This window comes from Lolium perenne, chromosome 4, assembly GCF_019359855.2.
Source record: "Lolium perenne isolate Kyuss_39 chromosome 4, Kyuss_2.0, whole genome shotgun sequence".
NCBI lineage: Eukaryota > Viridiplantae > Streptophyta > Magnoliopsida > Poales > Poaceae > Lolium > Lolium perenne.
The window spans coordinates 7,017,698-7,039,871 of record NC_067247.2 but is presented as its reverse complement, the minus strand read 5'-3'; the positions used below and the strand labels follow the sequence as shown (position 1 = coordinate 7,039,871).

General features: G+C 46.9%; 1 protein-coding gene across 1 annotated transcript; it reads left to right on the top strand.

Annotated features, from left to right (window-relative positions):
- The first annotated feature begins 8,744 nt into the window (after positions 1-8,744).
- On the top strand, positions 8,745-14,730 carry LOC127349425 (heat stress transcription factor A-1). Its single transcript, XM_051375177.2, has 2 exons — positions 8,745-9,180; positions 13,213-14,730. Exons 1-2 carry the CDS (start codon positions 8,878-8,880, stop codon positions 14,545-14,547), a joined length of 1,638 nt encoding a protein of 545 aa, XP_051231137.1. The 5' UTR covers positions 8,745-8,877; the 3' UTR covers positions 14,548-14,730.
- Positions 14,731-22,174: the final 7,444 nt, after the last annotated feature.

The following is a 22,174-nucleotide window of genomic DNA, read 5'->3' as shown; positions in this document are numbered from 1 at the left end:
CATAATCTACAAGAGATCACAATCATAAACTACGCCAAGTACTACATGATGCACACACTGTCACCATTACATCATGGAGGAGGAATAGAGTACTTTAATAACATCATTAGAGTAGCACATAGATGATATTCAACAGAGACTTCTGTCCCCCAGATCTTGGTTTCGCGATGGCGGCGGCTCTGGAAGGTTTCTCGTACCGTGGCTTATTCTTTCGAAGTTTTTAGGTCAGGGAGGCTTAAATAGGCGGAGAGTCGGAGTCGGAAGGGTTACGGGGGCGCCACACAACAGGGGGGCGCGCCCCCTGGGCCGCGTCAGCCACCTGTGTGGTGGGCCTGTGGCTCTCCTCTGGTCCCTCTCGGGTGTTCTGGAAGCTTCGTGGAATTATAAGATGCCGGGCGTTGATTTCGTCCAATTCCGAGAATATTTCCTTACTAGGATTTCTGAAACCAAAAACAGCAGAAAACAGGAACTGGAACTTCGGCATCTCGTCAATAGGTTAGTTCCGGAAAATGCATAATAATGACAAAGTGTGTATAAAACATGTAGGTATTGTCATAAAACAAGCATGGAACATAAGAAATTATCGATACGTTGGAGACGTATCACCTACGTCTTCTCAAATGATGCAGTGTCGGCCAAGGCGGCCTTGGCAGCCTTGTTGCCAGTAGGACGCCCTGCCGACGTTGCCAGCGGCGCGTCCAGATCAATGGCGTCCTTCCCCTTGGACAACGACAAGCGCGTCACCTGCCATTTGTGGTTCATTTTGAGCTTGCTATAGCAATGTGTCAGCGTGAAAGACTTGTGACCTTCCGAGTTCTTCCGGTACAAATCCATGGCCCTGTCAAACTAACCAAAGGAAGCGGAATCATTTCATCGAAAACAATGTAGGCGCTACAGATTACGTAAGAAAGAGTCGTACCAACTGGGAGACGTCGGCGCCGCTGCCGCCTCTGGTCACTAAGTTGTGATGATACCCATGGAAGGAGTTCACCAACGCCTGGATGATGTCCCATCGCGTCGACATTGCCTTTTGGCTCCTCTTCATTGTCACTTTGTTGTAGTCGCTGTTGATGAGCTTGCGCTCATCGAACTCGGCCTTGATCCTCGCCCAATATTTCCCGTATTTTTGGTTGGCGCCGATGATAGAGTCATGGCTCACCGTCGCCCACGACTCGCACAGACATAGATCCTCCAAAAACGTCCACTTGGGGCCTCGTGTGCCCGACGCGTTCTTCTTCTTCTTCTTCTTCTTCTTCCTCCACCCCCTCCTCTTCCTCCTCCTCCTCCTCCTCACCTTGTCCTCCTCCTCCTCAGCACTGGCGCCGTCGAATTCGAGCGCCCCCTGCGGCCAGTGAACGGGGCGCCGTCCGGACCGGGTCCTGGCTCGCGCTGAGGCGCTTGCTCGTACGCCGGGGAGTAGAGGTTTGTTGGGGTTGTAGCCGCCATGCGGCAGCGAATCCTGGTAGTTGGGCGACAAGTTAGGCGTCACGCACCCGGGAGTGCTGGAGGGGCCGGGGCCGTCATTGTAGAAGGCGCATGACGTCGGAGAGATCACTCCCGGAACGTACACCGGCACAGACGTACTCCATGGGCTCGCGTTGGTGGCGGCGAGACACCGCCATTATGTGATGGTGCTGGCGCGCCGCCAAAGCCTTCTTATCCTGCTCCGCCGCCCTCCGTCCTTTCTGCTCTACCGTCACCATCCTCCGGCGCAGACAATCTTGCTGCCATTGATCTTCGGTTCATCCTTTCGGCTTCTTCTTCGAAGCCGGCGCCTTCCGCGGCTTCGCCAACGACGCTTTCGCCCCCTTCGTCTCATTGCCCGACGGCTTCTTGGCCATCTTTTTTTGGGGCTATCGGCGGCGCCATGGAATGGGGAGAGTGTAGCGGCGGCGGGTGGACGGCGGGAGGGAGAAACAAATCGACGGGATAGGAGAAATGAATCGGCGGCGGGGTATGTGTTGGGAGGTCAGAAATGCGCGGCGGGATAAGCGCGATGTGGCGGGAGGGATGGTATTTGGCTGGAGTGGGAGACGAATTTTCCCTGTGCCGCTGACGCGTCGGGCCCGCATCGCTTCGCCTCACTTTTCGGTGTGTCCGGCGCCCCGGTGCGTCCCCTGTGGGGCGGGTATGGGAAATTTACTGTTCGGATGGGTTGCGGTGCACAGTGACACGATGATAAACACATGCATACCGGTAACCCGCGAGTTTCCGTTAAATCGTGGGGTCCCCTGCCAAAAAAGTAGGAATGCCCGCGCCGCTCAGGCACTTCTCATCCGACACAAAGAGAGAGTGAGTGAGGGAGAATAAGTAGAGAGGTGTTGAATGTTTGTACGTGCCAAGTATGGATGAGAAGCATCTCACCTCTGACGTGAGTATAGTGTGGATGGTTGTGGCAGCAGAAGAGCCAAAGATCCAACCCGGCTCCATCAACATCATTGCCGCGGAAATAGCTTGTGCATGTAAAGTGGTAGAGATCCAATCCCCCGTCTCGCTCGCACGCAACCCGCCGATGTTTCCATGAACGCTTGCGGCAGGAACAAGGTTTCCCGGTTTCGCGAAAATCGCACATACACGAAATTCCTTCCACATTTAACCAAAAGGTAGTATCATCATATGGGAGTACCATGAATCTATACTATTATATTGGAGTTGGTCGTACGTCATACAACGCGTTTGGTGAAGGAGATTCGGAACATCCAGACCGTTCGATCTAATCTCGCGGCTTCCGGGCAGTCCGCGAACAATTATGGAAACAATCTCACAACCATTTTTAGCACTCACGGTAACAATCAATCACGGAAAAAATTAATTAGGAAACAATCAATCAATCAGGGTGCAATCACGGTAATTGTAAAGACCGTTTAATCTAACCTTCCTATCTCCGGTTCGTCCGATCAAGGGCTGATGGTGAAGATTGACCCGATTTGTTTTCACGGTAAGTGTGCCTCCTTTCCGTGTTAGCGCTAATCATGGCACTCTATCAATCATCAATCCCGGAAGATATCCTCTCTCCCACACGGGCTATACTTCCTCCCGACGATACGTTTTCTCTAATACTGCAACCAAAATAATTGTTCTCCTTCCTTATTGGTTTTGATGTTGCTACCATATCGTCCCTATCCTTCTCTCGTTAGCCCTGAATCTTGCACCAAATCATGTGAGCCTTAATCACTTATTCTCCCCCTTGCCATTTAGTTGCATCAACATCTCCATTGCCTACCTAACTCCCCCGCCGCCGCATCCTCTCGTCGTTGATGCCCTACCGCCACATCTCCTACCTGTGCACCCTGCCATCACGTCCCGCGCCGCTCCACCCCGCCCCTATCACCGCAACAACGCTGGCTTGCCCTGCACTGCGTCACGAGCCAACTAGAGGTCGCCGATGTCCTATGCCCCGAGGCAAGTGGCGTTCTCCGACGTTCCTCGTCCTCACGAGAGGGTCCCGCGCACTCCCGTCGCCCTGGTGTCATCCATCCTTACCATCGTTGCCTCCCTGGCCAGCGAACTCTGGTGAGGTCAATATGATCAGCCTAGGGGATTTAATCTGTATCAAGGTATTTATACATCAGGATGCGACAGGGATTATTATACAAACCAGTCATTTATACATCAGGCAGCGACATGGATTATTTATACATCATCAGAGTGCGTCCAAATGTTCAATGAATCTATGATGATCCTGCACAGGGATAATTATACAATTCTTCATTACAATGCCCGTGCTGCATCTGATTCAAGCTTATGTGGCAGGGATGATATTCAGGAAGCACATGTATGTTTGTTTTCTCCATATAACGTGTATGTCAATGATTTTATAGAGCATCTCACTATATTCTAAACTGCCATTGTTATGCATTTCTAGCTTGACCAATGGCTGAGTACGCCCCACTCCTTTCAGGCTCTAGAGTTTAATTTTATCAATGAAACTCTCAGGCATTTGTTTTCCTTTCACAAGTCATGCTTTCATCCACTAGGTAATCAAATCAGGCTCCATTTGTTCACGACCAAGCGGAAAATTAACGAGATAAAAGATGTCAGCACTTTTGGTATGTCTATCACATATCTCTGTTTGTAAATAATCTTATGCTAGCTTCTATCAGATATCGATCAATCTTCTCAACTTAAGCAACAAAATTTAAAGATATGCAAGAATAATGTTTTTCTATTCAAATAATTATGCTAGATACACTTCTATGGAGGTTTTAATTAATTGTTCAGATCGCTCCTTCTTCGACTGAAAGGGTTGCAATTTTGTACGATTAGTTGCCGTAGTCAGGGATCCCCCCTCCAATGGATCGTCCCCCTCGACGTTTCACCTTAGCTTCTCGTATTAGTTGATCCAAACGTTGTGCAGCGAAGTAAAGCCTATTAGCACATCTTCCGTATTGCCTTGTTTTACTGTCGCTCTGTACCTGTCCATTAGGATTCACTCCATTGGAATTACCATCCCGGTCTGATCACAGGTCGTATGTAGACGACGAGGGGCATGGCAGCGACGCGGTAGCGCCCTAGCAGGAGTACCAGCGAGATGCAGAAGGGGATGTATCACGTACTAATGATTGATCATCTAACTTGCTCCGCCGCTTCACGCAACACATGTATTAAGGTATGTCGTGCTCTGGCCCCTAAACAACTGGTCTGCAATCTATACTATACCTCACCTGAATAAGTTATGTTGTGTTTTATAATTAAAATTTGATCTCGCCTGACTAAGTGATGCCTTGTATTAACAATTCAATTTCGCCTGACTAAGGATTGCAGTGTGTTAGAATTACAATTCAATCCATGCATACCACTGGTTGGTTAGTTTTTTATTAGACCGAGCAGAAATAGCATGATAAGAATTGAATGTGCAATTTATTTTTCAAAAAAATCTTCATGGTGAAGAAAAGGAGAAACGATTTGTCACATTGTCACATTTTGACAGTGGTGCTATATATGAGATATCTTATATTGTATTATACTATCTTATGTGTCGTTTGTTTTGGTTAAAAAAATTCTTCTATACCATTTGGTGATAGATGTCTTCCTCACCCCTCCTATGGTCAAATCCTGGCTCCGCCCTTGGCCATGGTAAACTACAGATTAAACGTTAGTTATCTGATGTGCGTAAACATAGGAGATAATCAGTCAATCAAGATATGACGTAATGTTCTGGTTCAGTCTTCTTGACTTGTTGTCAGGTCCAAAACTATGAATCTGTTTAAGTTATGGCTGGTGAATGTGAAGAGGCATGCACGCGATAAAGATCGGATATTATCTCAATTATGTTGCTGAAAAAACAGTGGTGTAACATACTTAGGGGTAGAACTTTCAGTTTCTTATTTAGGGTGTGCACCTTAACCCTAAATGTGCATTGAATGAGAGTACAGTTGAATATAGAAAGTTAAAACTTTCTCATACTAAAATTACCTAACTGAATTGCAACAAGGTTCTCACATTTAGTATTTTCATATCTTGCCGCTACAACTCTGAGGTTTGGTTTCTATGCAGTGTGCCAATGGAAGGGACAACGATATACAAGAATTCGGAGTGGCGACATTGACTCTGTTCCTGTCATGCCTTACAAACCAGTTTCTTCATCATTCTCTGTATCATTTATGTATTCCTAAATTTTGCACAGCATTCTGAATGCGGTGAGCCAGAAAAGGTGACATGTGAGGCCACAGACTAAGCAACTTTGAGACCGTTCAAGTACGTGCCCGCTGAAGACCGTTGTGCTCATGCGCTTCGCCGCTTCCACACTAAGAGCAAGTCCAACAAGGGGACTAGCGTGTCATGAAGGAACTTGTGCAGAGCAGCAAAAGCATTGCACACGTGCTCCAACATTGTTACACGCCAGCAATTGTATGTGTGTAAACAAACCGCGAGAGCTAGGGGAAAGGAATCAGCAGGTGAGTTAAACTCTCTTGGTACCGTTACACTGCTGATAAGAGGAGCAACACTTATTGTATCGTTGCTCATTAAAAAACAAGCATTTTGGTCGATATTTGTGCACACTAGCAATTGCATGTATCTTTTTCCTGCTGTTGTAGTGGGATCAATGCACATACAATTATGGAGGAGATGACATGCCTCAAAGTATGAGAGTTGAAGCAATAAATCACCATTTTTCCTTTTTTTCCTTTTTGATCTACCACATAGATTTGCATTATTCTTTTCTCTAAATCTAATACTGCAATATAGTAATTTATATGTGCAATTTTATGACACTGCAATATAAAAGACTGGCTATCGTGTACGAAGCATTCCAGCCTTTCTCATTCATATTAAGTGGGGACCCTTTCAAATCTTTGAACTCTCTACCATGTACTATTTCCTCATTTCTTTCGGACTATTTTTGTAATCGCCGGTGAGATCTCATGTATCTCTATCATGTACTATTTTCTACTATAAATATATGTGGTGTTGATTATCCAAAAAAAAAGGGGACACTTTCAAGTGTGAGGCAAGTGCAGTTGACCGAGGAGATTCTAAGAGAAGCAAATGTAGAATGAAGAGGGTCTCTTCGAAGATGATAATGTCAGAGAAATGTCGGATGAGAACAAAGATGGGGAAGACTACATGTTGGTTATCACATAAAGAGAAATCCGAAGAAAAAAAAGACTGATGTTGTTGAACGTCACATGCACGTCATCCATTAAATAGGAAACCTAGCTAATCAATCCTTTAGACATAGTAGCACCGCCATTATACTATATATTAGTGTTATATCTACATTCACAAGAAAAAGGCATAGAAGTTGACTCATGTATAAGGAACTGGTTTGTATGGCCTGGTCTTCTCGTTATCAACAATGGCTAACACATGCACGAGTATGCAATTTTCAAGTGCATTACATCTAAATGGGAAGAGAGGGAAACTTTTAAAGAATGTTGTGTTTGATGCATATACTGTGAAATACTGTGGATTGCAAATACTTTTCTTCGTTGTACGGATTTTAAATTTATTGAACCGTAGCAACGCACGGGCATTCAACTAGTGATAGATAGTATCTCCCTGACGCCGGCCATAAGAGCATCTCCAGCCGTTGGGCTCCCCAGGCCAAAATCCGGCGCTATTTAGCTTTGGATGGATGTAAAGTTTGGCTTGGGGAGGTCCATTTTTTTCCCAGCGGCGAGCCCAGGGTGGATGTAAAACTTAGATAAATGTAGGTCAATTTACATAAAACAAGACGAAATAGGTTCAAACATAGGTGAAATTTAGAGAAAGTTAATATATAGGCGAGTTCGTACGTATATAGGCCGAATTCGTAATATATTTGAATTCGGCCAGATGAAAACATAAACGAAAGGTAGAACATGGCGATCTACATGCCGAAATGGCGGTAGAACGCCGTGTAGTCGCCGTCATCGTCGTTGTCGCCGCTAGGGTTGCCAGGTCCAGCATACGCCTCTGCTGCTCCGCCTCCTGCCACTCCCAGTCCTGCCTGGACCATGTGAGCGCGATGTCCATGGGGAAGGCGTTGTCGGCGGGGACGAGGTTGTTCAACGACCTGGCGATCGCCTCGGCCACCGCCTCCTCCTCGGCATGCTGGGACGCGGTGGCGGCCGCTGCGGCGTCCTTCTTCGAGGTCTTCCTATTGCAACCGCGATCTCCGCCTCGAGGGTGGCGCAACCGACTGGTGGTGGGATCGGGACACCGCCCGCGCTTAGGCGCCAGCCTCCGGGCGCGCGAAAGTCTGGCGGCGCGGGGTAGCCCGTCGCGTGCAGTATCCTCCCCTCCAATTGGTGGGGAGAACGACGGCCGAAGCCGTTGTTCGCCACGTCGTCGCCGAAGTTGACCATTGTTCGCTCGCTCGATGAGATTGGGGAGAGAGGTGGTGAATGCGGGCAGACGCGGTAATTCCGCGATAAGTAGAGTGCGACGCGCGTGAAACCGAGGCGACGACATTAACTCGCCACGTGGAAGCTACGTGTCCGACGAAGACTGACCGGTGGCATGCTTTTACAGCGTGCGGAAGACAACGATCGGCCTTTCTCGCCGACAAGTCGGGGCCACCAACCGCGCGGGAAGTTTTCTCGACGTTTCCCGCGCTTCCGTTTCGTTTGGACTCCCCGAGCGCTCCCCGGATAGATGAAAGCCTAAATTCGGACAAAAACGAGAAACCGAGAGCATAACTGGATCGTTTTCGTCCATTTAGATGGAAAAAAGGATCCTGAAAGGTTCCTAGGAAGACGGCTGAAGATGCTCTAAGCAGGAGAGAAAGGCAGGGCAGGCACGCAGAGTGCGTGCAGGGAGACGGTTCCCCGGGCGGGCGGACCGGTGACATCGGCCAACCGGCGACGTGTGCTGCCATCGTTTCGGTAGAGTTTTACATAAACGCCCCTGCATTAAACAAAGTGCTTATACTCCCCCCTTGTCGTCGTCTACCTCCCACCATCCCCACTTCCCCTGCAAATACATACCCACCCTCCCCCAAACGGACTGAGATCAGGTGACATGCCTTAGGCATGTCACGCATGAACAGTGCGGTGACATGCACCGTAGGCCGTAGGATTGAAAATGAACGCACACGATCAAACACTGTAGCGCGCGACTGTAGATTGTCCTGTAGCGCATGCACTGTAGCAATGTCCTGTGCCAATATCCTGTAGCAAATGCACTGTAGATGGTCCCTGTAGCAGTGATATCCTACCATCTAATCTTGATCCGACGGTGAGAAAAGGGGTGCATGTCACCGCACTGTTCATGCGTGACATGCCTAAGGCATGTCACCTGATCTCATTCCCCCCCAAACCTAGAAGAGAATCCCCAACCCCGAATCCCCCAATCACTCCCCAATCGCACCCGATCCCGGAGCGCGCGTGCGGGTTGGTTCACCAGCCCGAGGTGTTGCGGGGCGGCGGAGGGGCCGTTGTACGGATCCCGGCGATGGAGGGCGGGGTGGCTGCTGTTGCCGCCGCGGCGGCCGCCGCGGCGGCGGCGACGGTGACGACCGCGGTGGCTCCTCCGCCGAGCAACGGGGCGGCCAACGCGGCCAACGCGGCGCCGCCGCCGTTCCTGATGAAGACGTACGAGATGGTGGACGACCCGGCCACGGACGCCGTCGTGTCGTGGGGCGAGGGCAGCAACAGCTTCGTCGTCTGGAGCACGCCCGAGTTCGCCAGGGACCTCCTGCCCAAGTACTTCAAGCACAGCAACTTCTCCTCCTTCGTCAGGCAGCTCAACACATACGTACGCTCCCCTGCACTTCCGCTCCCCTCCTAAGCCTTTGCGAGCAATTTGACTCACACCTTAGCTAGATACTAGTAGCGATTTCGCGTTGGTTTCCTTTCCTCCCGGATACTGCTTTCCCAACTTACCATTTCGAACCTTCCTTGACTGACTGAACAGCAACTCTGTGTTGGTTTGCTGCCGGGAGGCAGTCAGGTCAGGGAGACCATGATGAGATGAGATTCTGTCTCTCCGGTACCGTTTTTTCCTCAACTTGAAAACCGTAGATGAGAGGAGTCAGTCCTGTCTCGGGTCTAATACTGTTGCTGTGTGAGCTTGACAGGTTGCTTGCTTGCTTGAAGCTCATGTAGCTCGTATGCTGCCACTTTATTAGACAGAGGTCTACTTGAGGCACCGAGATCTACCGTGGATACCTTGTCAGTCTTGCACACATCTGTATGTGTAGTATTGCAGGTCTTTGGATTTGATTTTCCAACAAAAAGCTTTCGTGCTCACAATCTAGCCTTACCTGTTACTACCCCGCAGTTAGATTTTGGTTGTGATACGGTGAAAATAAAGTCTAGATAGAAGCTTTGGAGTGAATTATCGTGCGTGCTTGTGCTGTACAGGTCTGTTGAGCTTGATCTGGTGCTGAAAACAGTACCAACAGCCGCTAGTTTTTGGTACATGGATGATTTGGAACCTTAAACCAAATTGAGACCCTACCAAGGTTGTTTGTTTGTTTGTTTGTTTGTTTGTTTGTTTGAACTATGGCTGTAATATGGTTACCAACTTACCACGATGAAGCTCTTTCTCTGGAATACTGCTTTCTTGTTATTAACTAAATAAAAAGAACATAGGGAGGAGTTAGTCAGGTCTGATGCAGTTCTTGGCAGGTTCCTTTTCCCCCCTCCAGCTGATGTAAGAACATAATTTATATGCTGGCAGGGGTCTACTTGAGGTACCCAAGTCACGGATATCTGGGTGGTCTTACATTTAATATCGCAGCCGTTTAGTGGAGTCATGGCATATGACTCGTTTTGTGTGAATTGAATTGAATCGTCCTACCAATAATCCCTTCTTGGTATAAACGATTGCTTGGTTAAGTTTTGTTTGTAGACTCCAATGTGTAGGCATGTGAGCATATGGTTTAAAATTCTCAACTGTCAAATGCTCAACACCTTCTCTCTCTCCACCCCCTCTCAGGACTTTACTCTTTTTTAGCTCTCTCCCACTCAGTTTGATTTTTTGGGGTTTTTGGAAAAGATGGAATTTTAGCCTCGGAGGGTTGGAACTAAATCATTCATACCTGGTTCCAGATGACAATGAATCTGTAGTCCATGTATGCAACCAATTTGGAACCTAACTAGATAGGCATTTTTCTGTTGGTTTGGACTATATATTGTCCTACCGGGAGGTGGTCAGGGAGGACCAGGAAGTGCAGGGTTACCGTGACGAGATTCTGTCTCTCGGATCCCTGCTTTCTGAAGTCATGGATATCTGGGTGGTTTTTATAGAGTATTTCAGTTGTATATGAGATTAAACCGTTGTACCAATAAACCTTCTTGGCGTTAGACTAGTCATAGTGGGGAGTAACATAGAGTAGTAACATGGTGTATGTTACTACCCTATGTTACTACCTTCATAGTGGGTAGTTACATATATGTGGTGTCATGCATGCCATATTTATTAGACTGCTCATAGTGGGAGTAACTTAGCTAGTAACATCACACAACCCAAGGTATTTTGGTGACATGTCATGATAATAAATGAAGAAAGAGAGTGAGGTGGTAACTAGCTATGTTACCATAACATCACACACCCCAAGACAAGTTGAGTCTACACCATAGTAAATGACACAATGCATGACACCACATATAAGTTACTACCCACTATGGAGGTAGTAACTTAGATTAGTAACATATGTCATGTTACTAGTATAAGTTACTCCCCACTATGACTAGCCTTAGATTGTAGACTCATCTTGTCTTGAGAAGTGTGATGTTATGGTAACATAGCTAGTTACCACCCCACTCTCTTTCTTCATTTATTGACATGCCATGTCACCAAAATGCTTTGGGGTGTGTGATGTTACTACCTATGTTACTCCCACTATGAGCAGCCTTAAAAGCTATCTTAGTTGAGTTTAGTTTGTAGACTTCAATGTTTTAGGCATGTGAGCATATGTTGCAAGTGTACTTGATCACTCTAAAAGTTTGAACCATTAAATGCTTTGATTTGTGGCCTATGGAGTCACCAGTTGGCGTAAATAAGCGTGCTGGATTGGATCTGGCTAGATCTGTGTGTTCCCTTCCCATTTTATGTACATCATGACCTATTTCTTGAAGTCACCTTAAGGATAGGTAACTCCCTTCATAATACTCGCATAGTTTTGTCCCCTTGTGGCATCAAAAGACGTAAAACTTCTCAGGGCCCACTTGAGGTACTGAAATGATGGATATCTGTGTGGTCTTACACATGTGATATATTATCGTAGTTGTTTGCTGGGGTCTTAGGATATTCCTCATTGTGTGAGAATTGATCTCCTACCAATAAACCCTTCCGTGTTCAATATTTGGCCTATCTGTTACAGCATTGGGGCTTTTGGTTGTGAGAGTATGAAATTTTAGTCTTAAAGCGTTAAAATGAATGAATGCTCATGTGTGGTTATAGCATACATGTTTGTTTGAGCTTGATCCGGTTCGGGAAACAATGCCCAGCCCAGTTGCCCACAGCCAGTAGTTTTGGGTACACAGATGATTCTGTCACTGGAATATAGGTTGAACTATCACTAGAATAGGTTTACCATGAACAGTACGGTTAGCATGACTAAATTCTGTCACTGGAATATTGCTTTCTTGACGCAGAGAACATAGCGAGTAGTTAGGCAGCTCTAAAGCTGTTGTTGTGTGAGTGTGAGAATTTGCTTTTTTTCAAGCTGATGTAAGAACAAAAAGCTTGTGTTGGCACTTCTCTAGGCTGGTTTACTCCTTGTTTTGCGTGGAATTGGACAGTCCTACTAAAACCTCTTCTCGGTTTAAAACATACTTCCTCTGTTCCTAATCATAAGACATTTTGGCAGTTCAATTTGAGCTTCCAAAACATCTTATATCTAGGAACGGAGGGAGTACCTTAGTTGAGTTCAGTTTGTAGAGTCCGATGTTTTGGCAAGTGTACCTGACCACACTAAAATGTAAATGTTTGAACCAGCAAGTGCTTTGATTTGTGTACTAAAGAGTCATCAGTTGGCTTAAATAGCGTGTGTATTTGGCTATATCTGTATGTTTCCTCCCCACTTTGTGTGCATTATGACCTATTTCTTCAAGTCGCATTAAGGATACATAACTCTGTTACAGAATAGCTTGAGATGCTTCTTATGCTAGTGTTAGATGCATTGCAGTTTGGTCCCAGTGTGTATCATACTTGTGAGTCTTCTAGATTACTTGTAAGGTTTTATCCTAACGCGCATAAATAATGTTATAAATAGCAAACTTCCGCGAATAGATATGATTTACTCCAGAACCAATTTCTCTTGTGGCATCTAAATAAGTACTACTACAGAATTAATATGTTTGCCTTTAAGTGCTCCTTAGCATTCGATAATAAATTCTAACCTAACCTCACATGTATATAATGATCTCACTGTGTAATTTTCCCCAACTTTTTATGTTCGAATAAAGCATGAAACTGCATGTTTTATGAATGATATTTGCATGGGGAATTAGGTATTTTGTCAGATCTGAATATACACATACTTCATGTTTTATGAATGGTATTTGCACCAACAGAACATGTTACAACTTACAGCCACATGCACTTGTAGAACTAGAGAGCATCCAGAAAGTAGCATTGAAAGAACATACACAATACAGTGAATTTGTTCCCTTCCTTTTAATTTTTTGATTGCTTTCTGAATTATGTACTTCTGTTTAAAGCAGTTACTGTTTATGTTATATCCTGTGAAGAATTACTTGACCCATGTTGACTTTCCTATACCTGAAAAGTTGCACATTAGCCGCTTTTCAATAATCTCGTTGCTGCTTTTTGTAACAGGGGTTCAGAAAAGTCGACCCAGATAGGTGGGAGTTTGCAAATGAGGGTTTCTTAAGAGGACAGAAACATCTACTGAAGACCATCAATAGAAGAAAACCATTGCAAGCGAACAACCAAGTGCAAGTGCAACAGCAGCAGCAGCAGCAACCCCAGCTGCAGAACGGGCCGTTACCTTCTTGTGTAGAGGTGGGGAACTTTGGGATGGAGGAAGAGATCGAGATGCTAAAGAGGGACAAGAACGTTCTGATGCAGGAGCTTGTTAGGCTGAGACAGCAGCAGCAGACGACAGACCATCAGTTGCAAACTCTGGGCAAGCGTCTTCAGGGGATGGAGCAACGGCAGCAGCAGATGATGTCTTTCCTGGCCAAAGCGATGCAGAGCCCTGGCTTCCTGGCGCAGTTCGTGCAGCAAAATGAGAACAGCAGGAGAAGAATAGTGGCAGCGAACAAGAAGAGGAGGCTGCCCAAGCAAGACGAAGGCCTCATGGACTCTGCTGAGAGTGTGTCGTTGGATGGTCAGATAATCAAGTATCAGCCTCTGATCAACGAAGCAGCCAAGGCGATGCTGAGGAAGATCCTGCAGCAGGACTCTTCTTCACACAGGTTTGAATCCATGAGCGGCAATTCAGATAACTTTCTGCTGGAGAACAACTGTATGCCGACAACCCCTCAAGCTTTCGATACCTCTTCGTCGACTCGGAACTCTGCAGTCACCCTTGCAGAGGTCCCAGGTAACTCATCAGGAATGCCATATATGGCAACGAGCTCTGGATTTTCAGCGATTTGTTCATCTTCAACCCCTCCTGAGATCCAGCGCCCAGTTTTCGACAACAACCCATCCAACATACTCCCCAACATGAGTAACAACTCATCCAGAGTACTACTTCCCAACAACATGAGTGCCGCAGCGCCTTCCCTTCCAACGGCTATGGCACCAGGTCCAACCGATAACATCAGTATTCCTGGATTCCCAGATTTGCATGGTCTCATTACAGATGACCCTGTCAACATTCCTGGAGGAGGAGGTGGCTTCGAGATGCCTGGCCCCGAGTGTATATTCCCTCTTCTGCCTGAAGATGATGACGACTCTATCCCCATCGACACCGACGAGATCCTGTCCAGCGACGACACCCAGAAGCTCCCGGGCATCATTGACTCCTTCTGGGAGCAGTTCCTTGTGACCAGCCCTCTCTCCGTCGACAATGACGAGGTTGATTCGGGCCTGCTTGACGCAGCAAGGGAAGCACACCAGGAGAACGGGTGGACCCGGACCGATAACCTGGCCAATCTCACTGAACAAATGGGCCTGCTGTCATCGTCGAACCATAGAGCCTGATGTGTACCATATACTGCACTAGCGGCCAACCTTTCTCAAGGCGCCCTGGGATCCTGCTGATAAAACTCGTATAGTTTGTTTACACTATGCAAACCATACTGCATGCATCGCTGGATTCCGATCTTTTTGTATGTATACTGTTTGACTTTGTTGCTCTCAAGTAGAGATCTGCCCCATCATGTACACACGCGCACAGCAATAACAGATGCCTTGTAGAGCAAGAGAAGATGGGAGTAGCAAAAGCCAAGAAGCAAGAAAACTATGTGTGTTTTTTTGCCAGGAGCCAACACAATTATTGACTCTACTTGCTAGTAGTAGTTCCTTAATTTGCATGTGTTCTTCAACTTTTATTTGCTTTTGTCAAATTTAATAAGAGGAGTAGAATAGTGTTAGCAATCTGCATAGGTGGCTTGCGCAACTATGCATCCATATATTTGTGTGCTTCAAAGACAAAAACGTTTTTGTTTTGTTTGAGCAACAACACATCGTCTTCCTCCATTCCTCCACCCGATCGAGCAGGAAAGACAACCGTGCGCCTCCGTTCCCATGCAGCGCTCCAACCATGTCCACGCAGCGCCGCCGCCTCTCGGAGCCACCCGTCGGAGGTGGGTGGGTGGGTGGGTGGGTGGGGGGGGGGGGGGGGGATGTGCCCGGAGGGACCTCCAGCACACAGGCCACCACCAACCCGGAGGTCCACCGCAACGGTGCCCTGCAACACCACCTCCTCCACCAAATCTGGATCGTGGCCACCGACAATCGAGATCATGCACTGATGCAAGTGTGTGAGGAATGTGCCCGGGGGGGGGGGGGGGGGGGGGGATGTGCCCGGAGGGACCTCCAGCACACGGGCCACCACCAACCCGGAGGTCCACCGCAACGGTGCCCTGCAACACCACCTCCTCCGCCAAATCTGAATCGTGGCCACCGACAAGCGAGATCATGCACTGATGCAACTGTGTGAGGGATGCTCCGAGGGGTGTGCGATAATGCTACAAATGAATCCCGACATAGCTACATGGGGCGTGTGACAGTGTTGCGACCGCTGTCAGCACTAAGAAGGAATCGGGGGATGCTAAGAGTAGTGTGTGGTGGTGCTACATAGGAACTCCGACAGTGTGCTACAACGGGGGTATGGGGTGCTGCCAGCATTGACGCGGTGATGTTGCCATAGGTTGGACGTTGCTACAGATAAAGAGCCCGGGTGCTACCTTCGATTAACGTTGGTGCTATAAGAAGCAACCGGTTATGTCGCAAGGACCTCATCGGAGACCTCGTAATAAAATTAGTTGTGATGCTACAATAGTATAAAACTTTTGCTTCAATTGTTCTTCGGTTTTGCTACCTTAGTATACATTTTTTGATACAAGGTCGCCGGCGAGTCTCTGACGAGGTCTCCAGCGAGTCTCTGGCGAGTTCGGATTGTGCTACGAGGTCTCCGGTGAGCTCTGTGTGTTTTTTTATTTTTTAGGTGAACTGTTTTTGTGCTTCAATTAAGCAAAAAGTTTTTGTCGCAATGAAGCATTACCAGGATTTTGGCTGAAAATGGACACATGTCACTCAGGGAAGCAGAGAAGATTTTATCCTCCGGACGATCCTTAGGGCATGAGCAATGGAAGCAGCCACAACTTACTTCCTCAAGATAAAAAGTCGGTTGAAGCTTCTTCATTGATTTTATTTCTACAACGAAAGCACACACCTAGTTACATCGGTGGAAAGAAAAAGCAAGGAAGATGGTCACGAGAGATTCTCTCCCTCAGTCTATCTCTCTCCAACTTTTCTACCCTTGATTATGCATTTTATTTCCATTTTATTTCGCATCGATATGCATCCATAAGCAAAAGATCATGACATCAACTAAATAATAAGTGCAATGTTGAAAGTGTGCCCCATGAAAGCATGGTTGTGCTAACTCCCAACTTACAACGTGTAAGCATATAATCTACATAAGATAGTCATAATGGTTCAAGTTTATTAATTGCAAGAAAGTAAATGTGCCATCAAGTTCGTGAGAGTTTTACTGACTATTTTTCTCATAATCAATTCGAAAGATAGTTAAAAACATGATGAATATACTTGGAATAGCAATAATGCTAATAGGTAGATATAGTGGACACAATTGGCAAACTTTGGTTATTAGTGGTTGGATGCATGAGTAGAGCTTCATACTCAGTACAGGCGAAGGCTAGCAAAAGACTGGGAGCGACCAACTAAGAGAGCAATAATGGCCATAATCATGCATAGTGACAAAAACAATATTAATCAAAGCATAAAGTGATATCAGAAGTCAAAAACTAAATGATCATGAAAGCATTAGTTGACTGGTTGGTAGTGATAACACCTCGTCGGGAGAAGTTGATGCCACCGTCGTGCAGTCACACCAGTGCAGAGGACGCACCGGCACCGGAGCAAGATATCAAGGCCAACGTACTAGCACTCACCCATGAGGTCGGTCTGGAGCGGCAGGAGGCCATCCTCGAAGGGGGCACCATGTTGCGCTTCTCCCGACGAGATCCTGGCCTGCAAATCGCACAGGAGGTCCTGACCTCCACAACGCGCTTGCACTCACATAGGTGGTCCTGACCTCCAAATGGCACGATGCTAGCTTCTCCCGGCGAGGCGAGATCTCCGCGGCGGTGGCGGGCCGGTGCCAGGCGGAGGGAGGGGAGCTGCACGCGTCGGAGGCGTCCTGAACTCTGCGACGGAGGGGCAGAGGGTGAGCTGATTTTGCAACGGGGAGAAACGAGAAGTCAAAAACACAAAACTGGAACCCCACGAGTGTCCTAACAAGTGGGTCTTGCATGTGCCACGTGGGCAAATACACAACAGCTCCTACAACTGGTGACCGTAGAAAACACAGGGAAATAAAATGGTATTCCAGGTGTAGGATGACTAATCTGAGTTTTTTTTGATGGAACGAGTGTGCTTTATTGATCAGCTAGATATAGATAGTCATTACAAATATTCTCCCGGATGAGATCCGGGGGCACACCAGGCCATACAACGAAAACTAACAAACGCAGAAGAACAAGCTAAATTATGTGCAGCCGAATTCTACAGATGGCTTACATGACTAAAAGAGCAACTAGAGAAACTAGCAGCGAGCCTCTTGATATCATGGACGATTGATCCACACGCTGAGCGCTACTGAAAGACAATCAGAGGCAACAATAAAGCCGTCAAGACCCTCATCTCTCGCCCAGGAGAGTGCAAGCCTGATCACCATAGCTTCAGCCAGCTCGGGGCAAACCACATCAGGAGAACTGTCACCAATGCAGTCAATAAAATCATTTTCTTCTCTCTCATAGCTACAGTACGTTGAGAGTCGCTCCCGGTGCTCCGGGCCGACCCGAAGCTTTCCTCGGCGACGATGCCGGCCGGAGGGAGCTGAGGCAGGCGCAGGTTCTCCTAGTGTTTATAGTAGAAGTAGTAGTACTAGAGTTAGTAGCTTGTTGTGTCGGCGAGATGCCGTGTGTCGGCTTTATGCCGGGAGACTGGTGCCAGCTCCCCTGGGCCGAAGCTGGTGCGGGCCGGCGGTGCTTCACCTCGTGGCGGCACTCTCATGGTGGGAGCTGGAGGCGGCAGGGTTGGGTCTGCTGGAATCTCCATAAATAAGGCCTACGTTGCTCTCTTCTCGAGCTAGCGGCCTGCTCTGATATTTCTCTCTCCGGCCGGCCATGGAGGTGAGGGGAGGTCGGGAGGTAGCGAGAGGATCAACAGATATGGAGGTGAGCTAAGAAATCTGCTGCAACTAGGAGATACCTACATGAGGGCCTTGTTTCGTTGATGCGGATGTTCAACCTCCTCTTGAGGCTCTACATCAACGGATCAGCGCTGGAGTTTCTCTTTTTCCCCATCTCAAGTGGCATGCTCCCCGGCGATGGAGAACAAGACCGGCGGTGTGATCTGTTTCTTCATTACGGTGGAGGAAGAAGACTAGGACCCGATTGCTTTTTCAGTTTTAGTTCTAGGGTCTTCTGTGCAAAACCGGAGGACCAAGTTATATTTTCCTTTTTATTTGTGTTCCTCTCTGTAAATCCCACCGTTTAATGCCTCTCCTTGTTTATAAAAAAGGCAGGCAATAAACTCACTCGTCCCGTGCAGTGCAACCACACCGTCTCCCATTCTGCCAGACGAAGCGAATAATGCCGCATCAACATTGAGTTGTAACCTACCCACCGGCGGCGGACACCACTAGCATTTTACTCCCATCTCCTTCCATTGTGGGTGGCAACTGCCAAGATCCTTCCTTTCCGCCGCTCGCCGCTGGCCCCTCACCTTTCCCTTCCCCTTCCGGTGCTCGCCCTCCCCTTCCCCTTGCCCTTCCCCTTCCCACAAGCATTTTACTCCCATCTCCTTCGTTTCAGTCCCCAACTCTCCATTCCGGGTTCTTGCCTTGCCCTTCCATCGCCCCTCACCTCCGTTTCTAGATCTACTTACCGGATGGATTTCACGGCCACCGCCGGCACGCCATCCCGCTACTATAAGTACCGCCGCCAGCCAACACATCGCCCCACTCCCACACCAAAGCCCAGCAAACATGGCCACCGCCGTAGCCCGCATGCTCCTTCTCGTCCTCCTCGCTCTCCTCCTCTCTGCCAGATCCGCTGACCAAGTCGACAATGACCACTCCTCCGAGAACATCCCCCTCCTCCCACCGCTGCTCCTACCCAGCGCGCTGACGCCCAGCATGGCCCAGGTAATCGAAATCCAGATCTGAATTATTTGTGTGCTTGAAAGACAAACGTTTTTGTTTTGTTTGCATATGAGCCGGCGTCTTTCTGTATTTTCTTAACATAAAAATGCTTAATTTTCTCCGGAGGCTGCGGCTTGAGCAACTTCTAGCTTGGGGGGGGGGGGGGGGGGAGGGGGTGGCCCCCACCCCCATGTCATCTTATAATCTTTTTTATTCCCTCTACATCAAGTTTTAATCTATCGGACCTCTAAAAGTCAACATATTCATGTAGCACTTTGAGTTAATTCCAAAAAAACCTCGTGTGAAGTTCCTGGGCATCACGGTGCATAATTAGTTGTTACCCAATGAGTTCTTACTTATTCCCCAGTGTATATGTATTCGTTCCTTCATTCAAAAACGGTTGTTCCTCTTAACTCTACAAAATTAGTTCCACTAATTTTTCTTCTCTGGTGCATATTTAATTGTTCTCCAGTGAATAATGATTTGTTCCGCCGTTTAGAATGTTTTGTTCCTTTAACTCTACAGAATTAGTTCTACAATTTTCTGTTTCTAGGTGTATAATTAGTTGTTCCCTGGTGAATAATTCGTTGTTCCCTAGTGTACGTGTATGTGTTCCTTCATTCATAAAGTTTTGTTCTTATATTCACTAATTTTTTGTTCCCGGTGTATAATTAGTTGTTCCCCACTGAATAATTAGTTGTTCCTTCATCCATAAAGTTTTGTTCCTTTAACTCTACATAATTAGTACCACTATTTATTTGTTTCCATGTGTATGATTACTTGTTTCTCGGTGTATAATTATGTGTTTCCCAGTGTATAATTATTTATCATTTCGTTTAGAAAACGTTTTCTCCTCTTACTCTACAAAATTAGTTCCACTAAATTTCGTGTTCCCATGTGTATAATTAGTTGTTCCCTGGTGAATAATTCGTTGTGCCGTAGTGTATGTGTATTTGTTCCTTCATTCAAAAAGTTTTGTTCCTAAATTATTTCCACTATATTTTACCCGGTGAATAATTAGTTGTTCCCCACCGAATAATTTTTAAACATAAGGCCACCATGCCCGGCTTTATATATAAAGCCCCAACGGCACGCCGAAGCGATCATAGTACATCATATACGACCAACTGAGACCTCACACACACAGGGACCTCAACTAGAAACTACAATTCTGGTACCCAACACCCACACATTTCCTGCGATACAACGAAAGGGCAACCCACCCCCATACAAACGGATAACTAGCGGAGAAGCAAGACCACGACTGCAAGCAGGCAGGTGCCGGGAGGACATCGCGCTCAGCTCCTCGTCCTCCCGTAGAGCCTCCTAACGTCGTCCAGAGCCGAGTCCAGCAAGTCCCTGTCCGTCCGTCTGACCAATACCCTCCAGCTCTGCATATAGATGGACATTTTGAAGATGGCGTCAGCTGGGCTATTGATGATAGATCCCTCTATAGCTAGTTTGTTCCTAATGTTCCAAAGCGACCAGCATTGAGCCGCAAAGGTGAACCAGACTAGCCTACGCAGTGGCCCAGCCAAACCCTGGACTAAGGCCACAAAGTCACTGACCCCTGTCGGATTCCAATCGCACTTAAGGAGTTCCCTAACCCCACCGAATAATGTCGTAGTCGATATTTGCTCCATTGAATAATGACTTGCTCTGGGATATTTTTTCACAAATTTATAGTTTATATAGTCGGCGACCGATTTTAGTTTTGAACTGATCGCTAAGCATTTTTTTTCCAAACTACGATGGGTTGGTACACTGGCCAGCACATTTGCTAACTACGTGATGAGAATGCATGTGCATGGATTTTGCGGCATGGTGCGCATGCTGACGTGAGGATGACGTTAATGCGCATGCCATGCACGTACATAGATTTAGTGTGATCAGGCTAACTACACCGATTGATACTAGCTGTGGAGAGCGTACCAGCCAGCGACATCCCGCACCCGCGCAGACAGCGACATCCTGTAACGCGCCCACGCCCTGCGGTCGGATCCGTATCTAGTGCAGCCGGTTGTGTTCTATTTAGTCCCACCTAGAGACTTTAGAATGAAACGAACCGGTTTATATACCCGGCTATGTCCAACGTCGTACGAGGGGAATTGGCGACTGAATTAGCGAGTTAGCGACGACCGAAAAGCCTTAGATTCTCCATTACTAATCCTTTATGTACTTTTGTGTTTCTTTTTTATTTTAAGATTTTTATTTTGGAAAACTTCACATTAAAAATTTTTAGCAAAAAAAATTAATCAGATTTAGAAAATTTTCAAACTAAAAATTGCTTAATCTAATTTTTTCTATTTGATCATAAAAATGTTGTTCATAATTTTTTTGTTTAGAAACAAAATTTGTTTATGTTTAAATTTTTTTAAAGAAAATTCAGACAAAAATAGAAAAAGGAAAAAACGAATTCGAAAATGTTCAAAAACGGAAAAGAGAAAAAACAGACAGAACCAGGGAAAACCGAAGAAATAGAAAACCAAAAAAAAAAAAAAAACACGCAGAAACTTTGCCATACAATGCTAGTGGTCCGCCACAAAGGCGTTGTTTCGGTGTTGCCGATCAAATGGATCGTACTGGGTGCGCCGCTGGGTTTGCCTTTTCCCCTCCCGACCGTTGGGCCTATTTTTTACAAACTTTGGCCCGTTTGTGACATCAGTCAGTCACCTATTGCAATTTAATAGTAAACTAGTGGAATGCCCGTGCTTCGCCACGGCCCCTAGCTTATATTTTTCTTTATTTGCAAAACACATTACATATATAGACACTCACGCATACCCACACTTACCTCTATGAATGCACGCACAACCTACCCCTGTTAGCACTTTCGAGATACTGAGTCCAAAAAAACTTGATCCGACAACGGGTTTTAAGATTGACGAAGTCACCACAGGTGTCCCGCTAGAAATGAGGACGTCGCCTCCCACT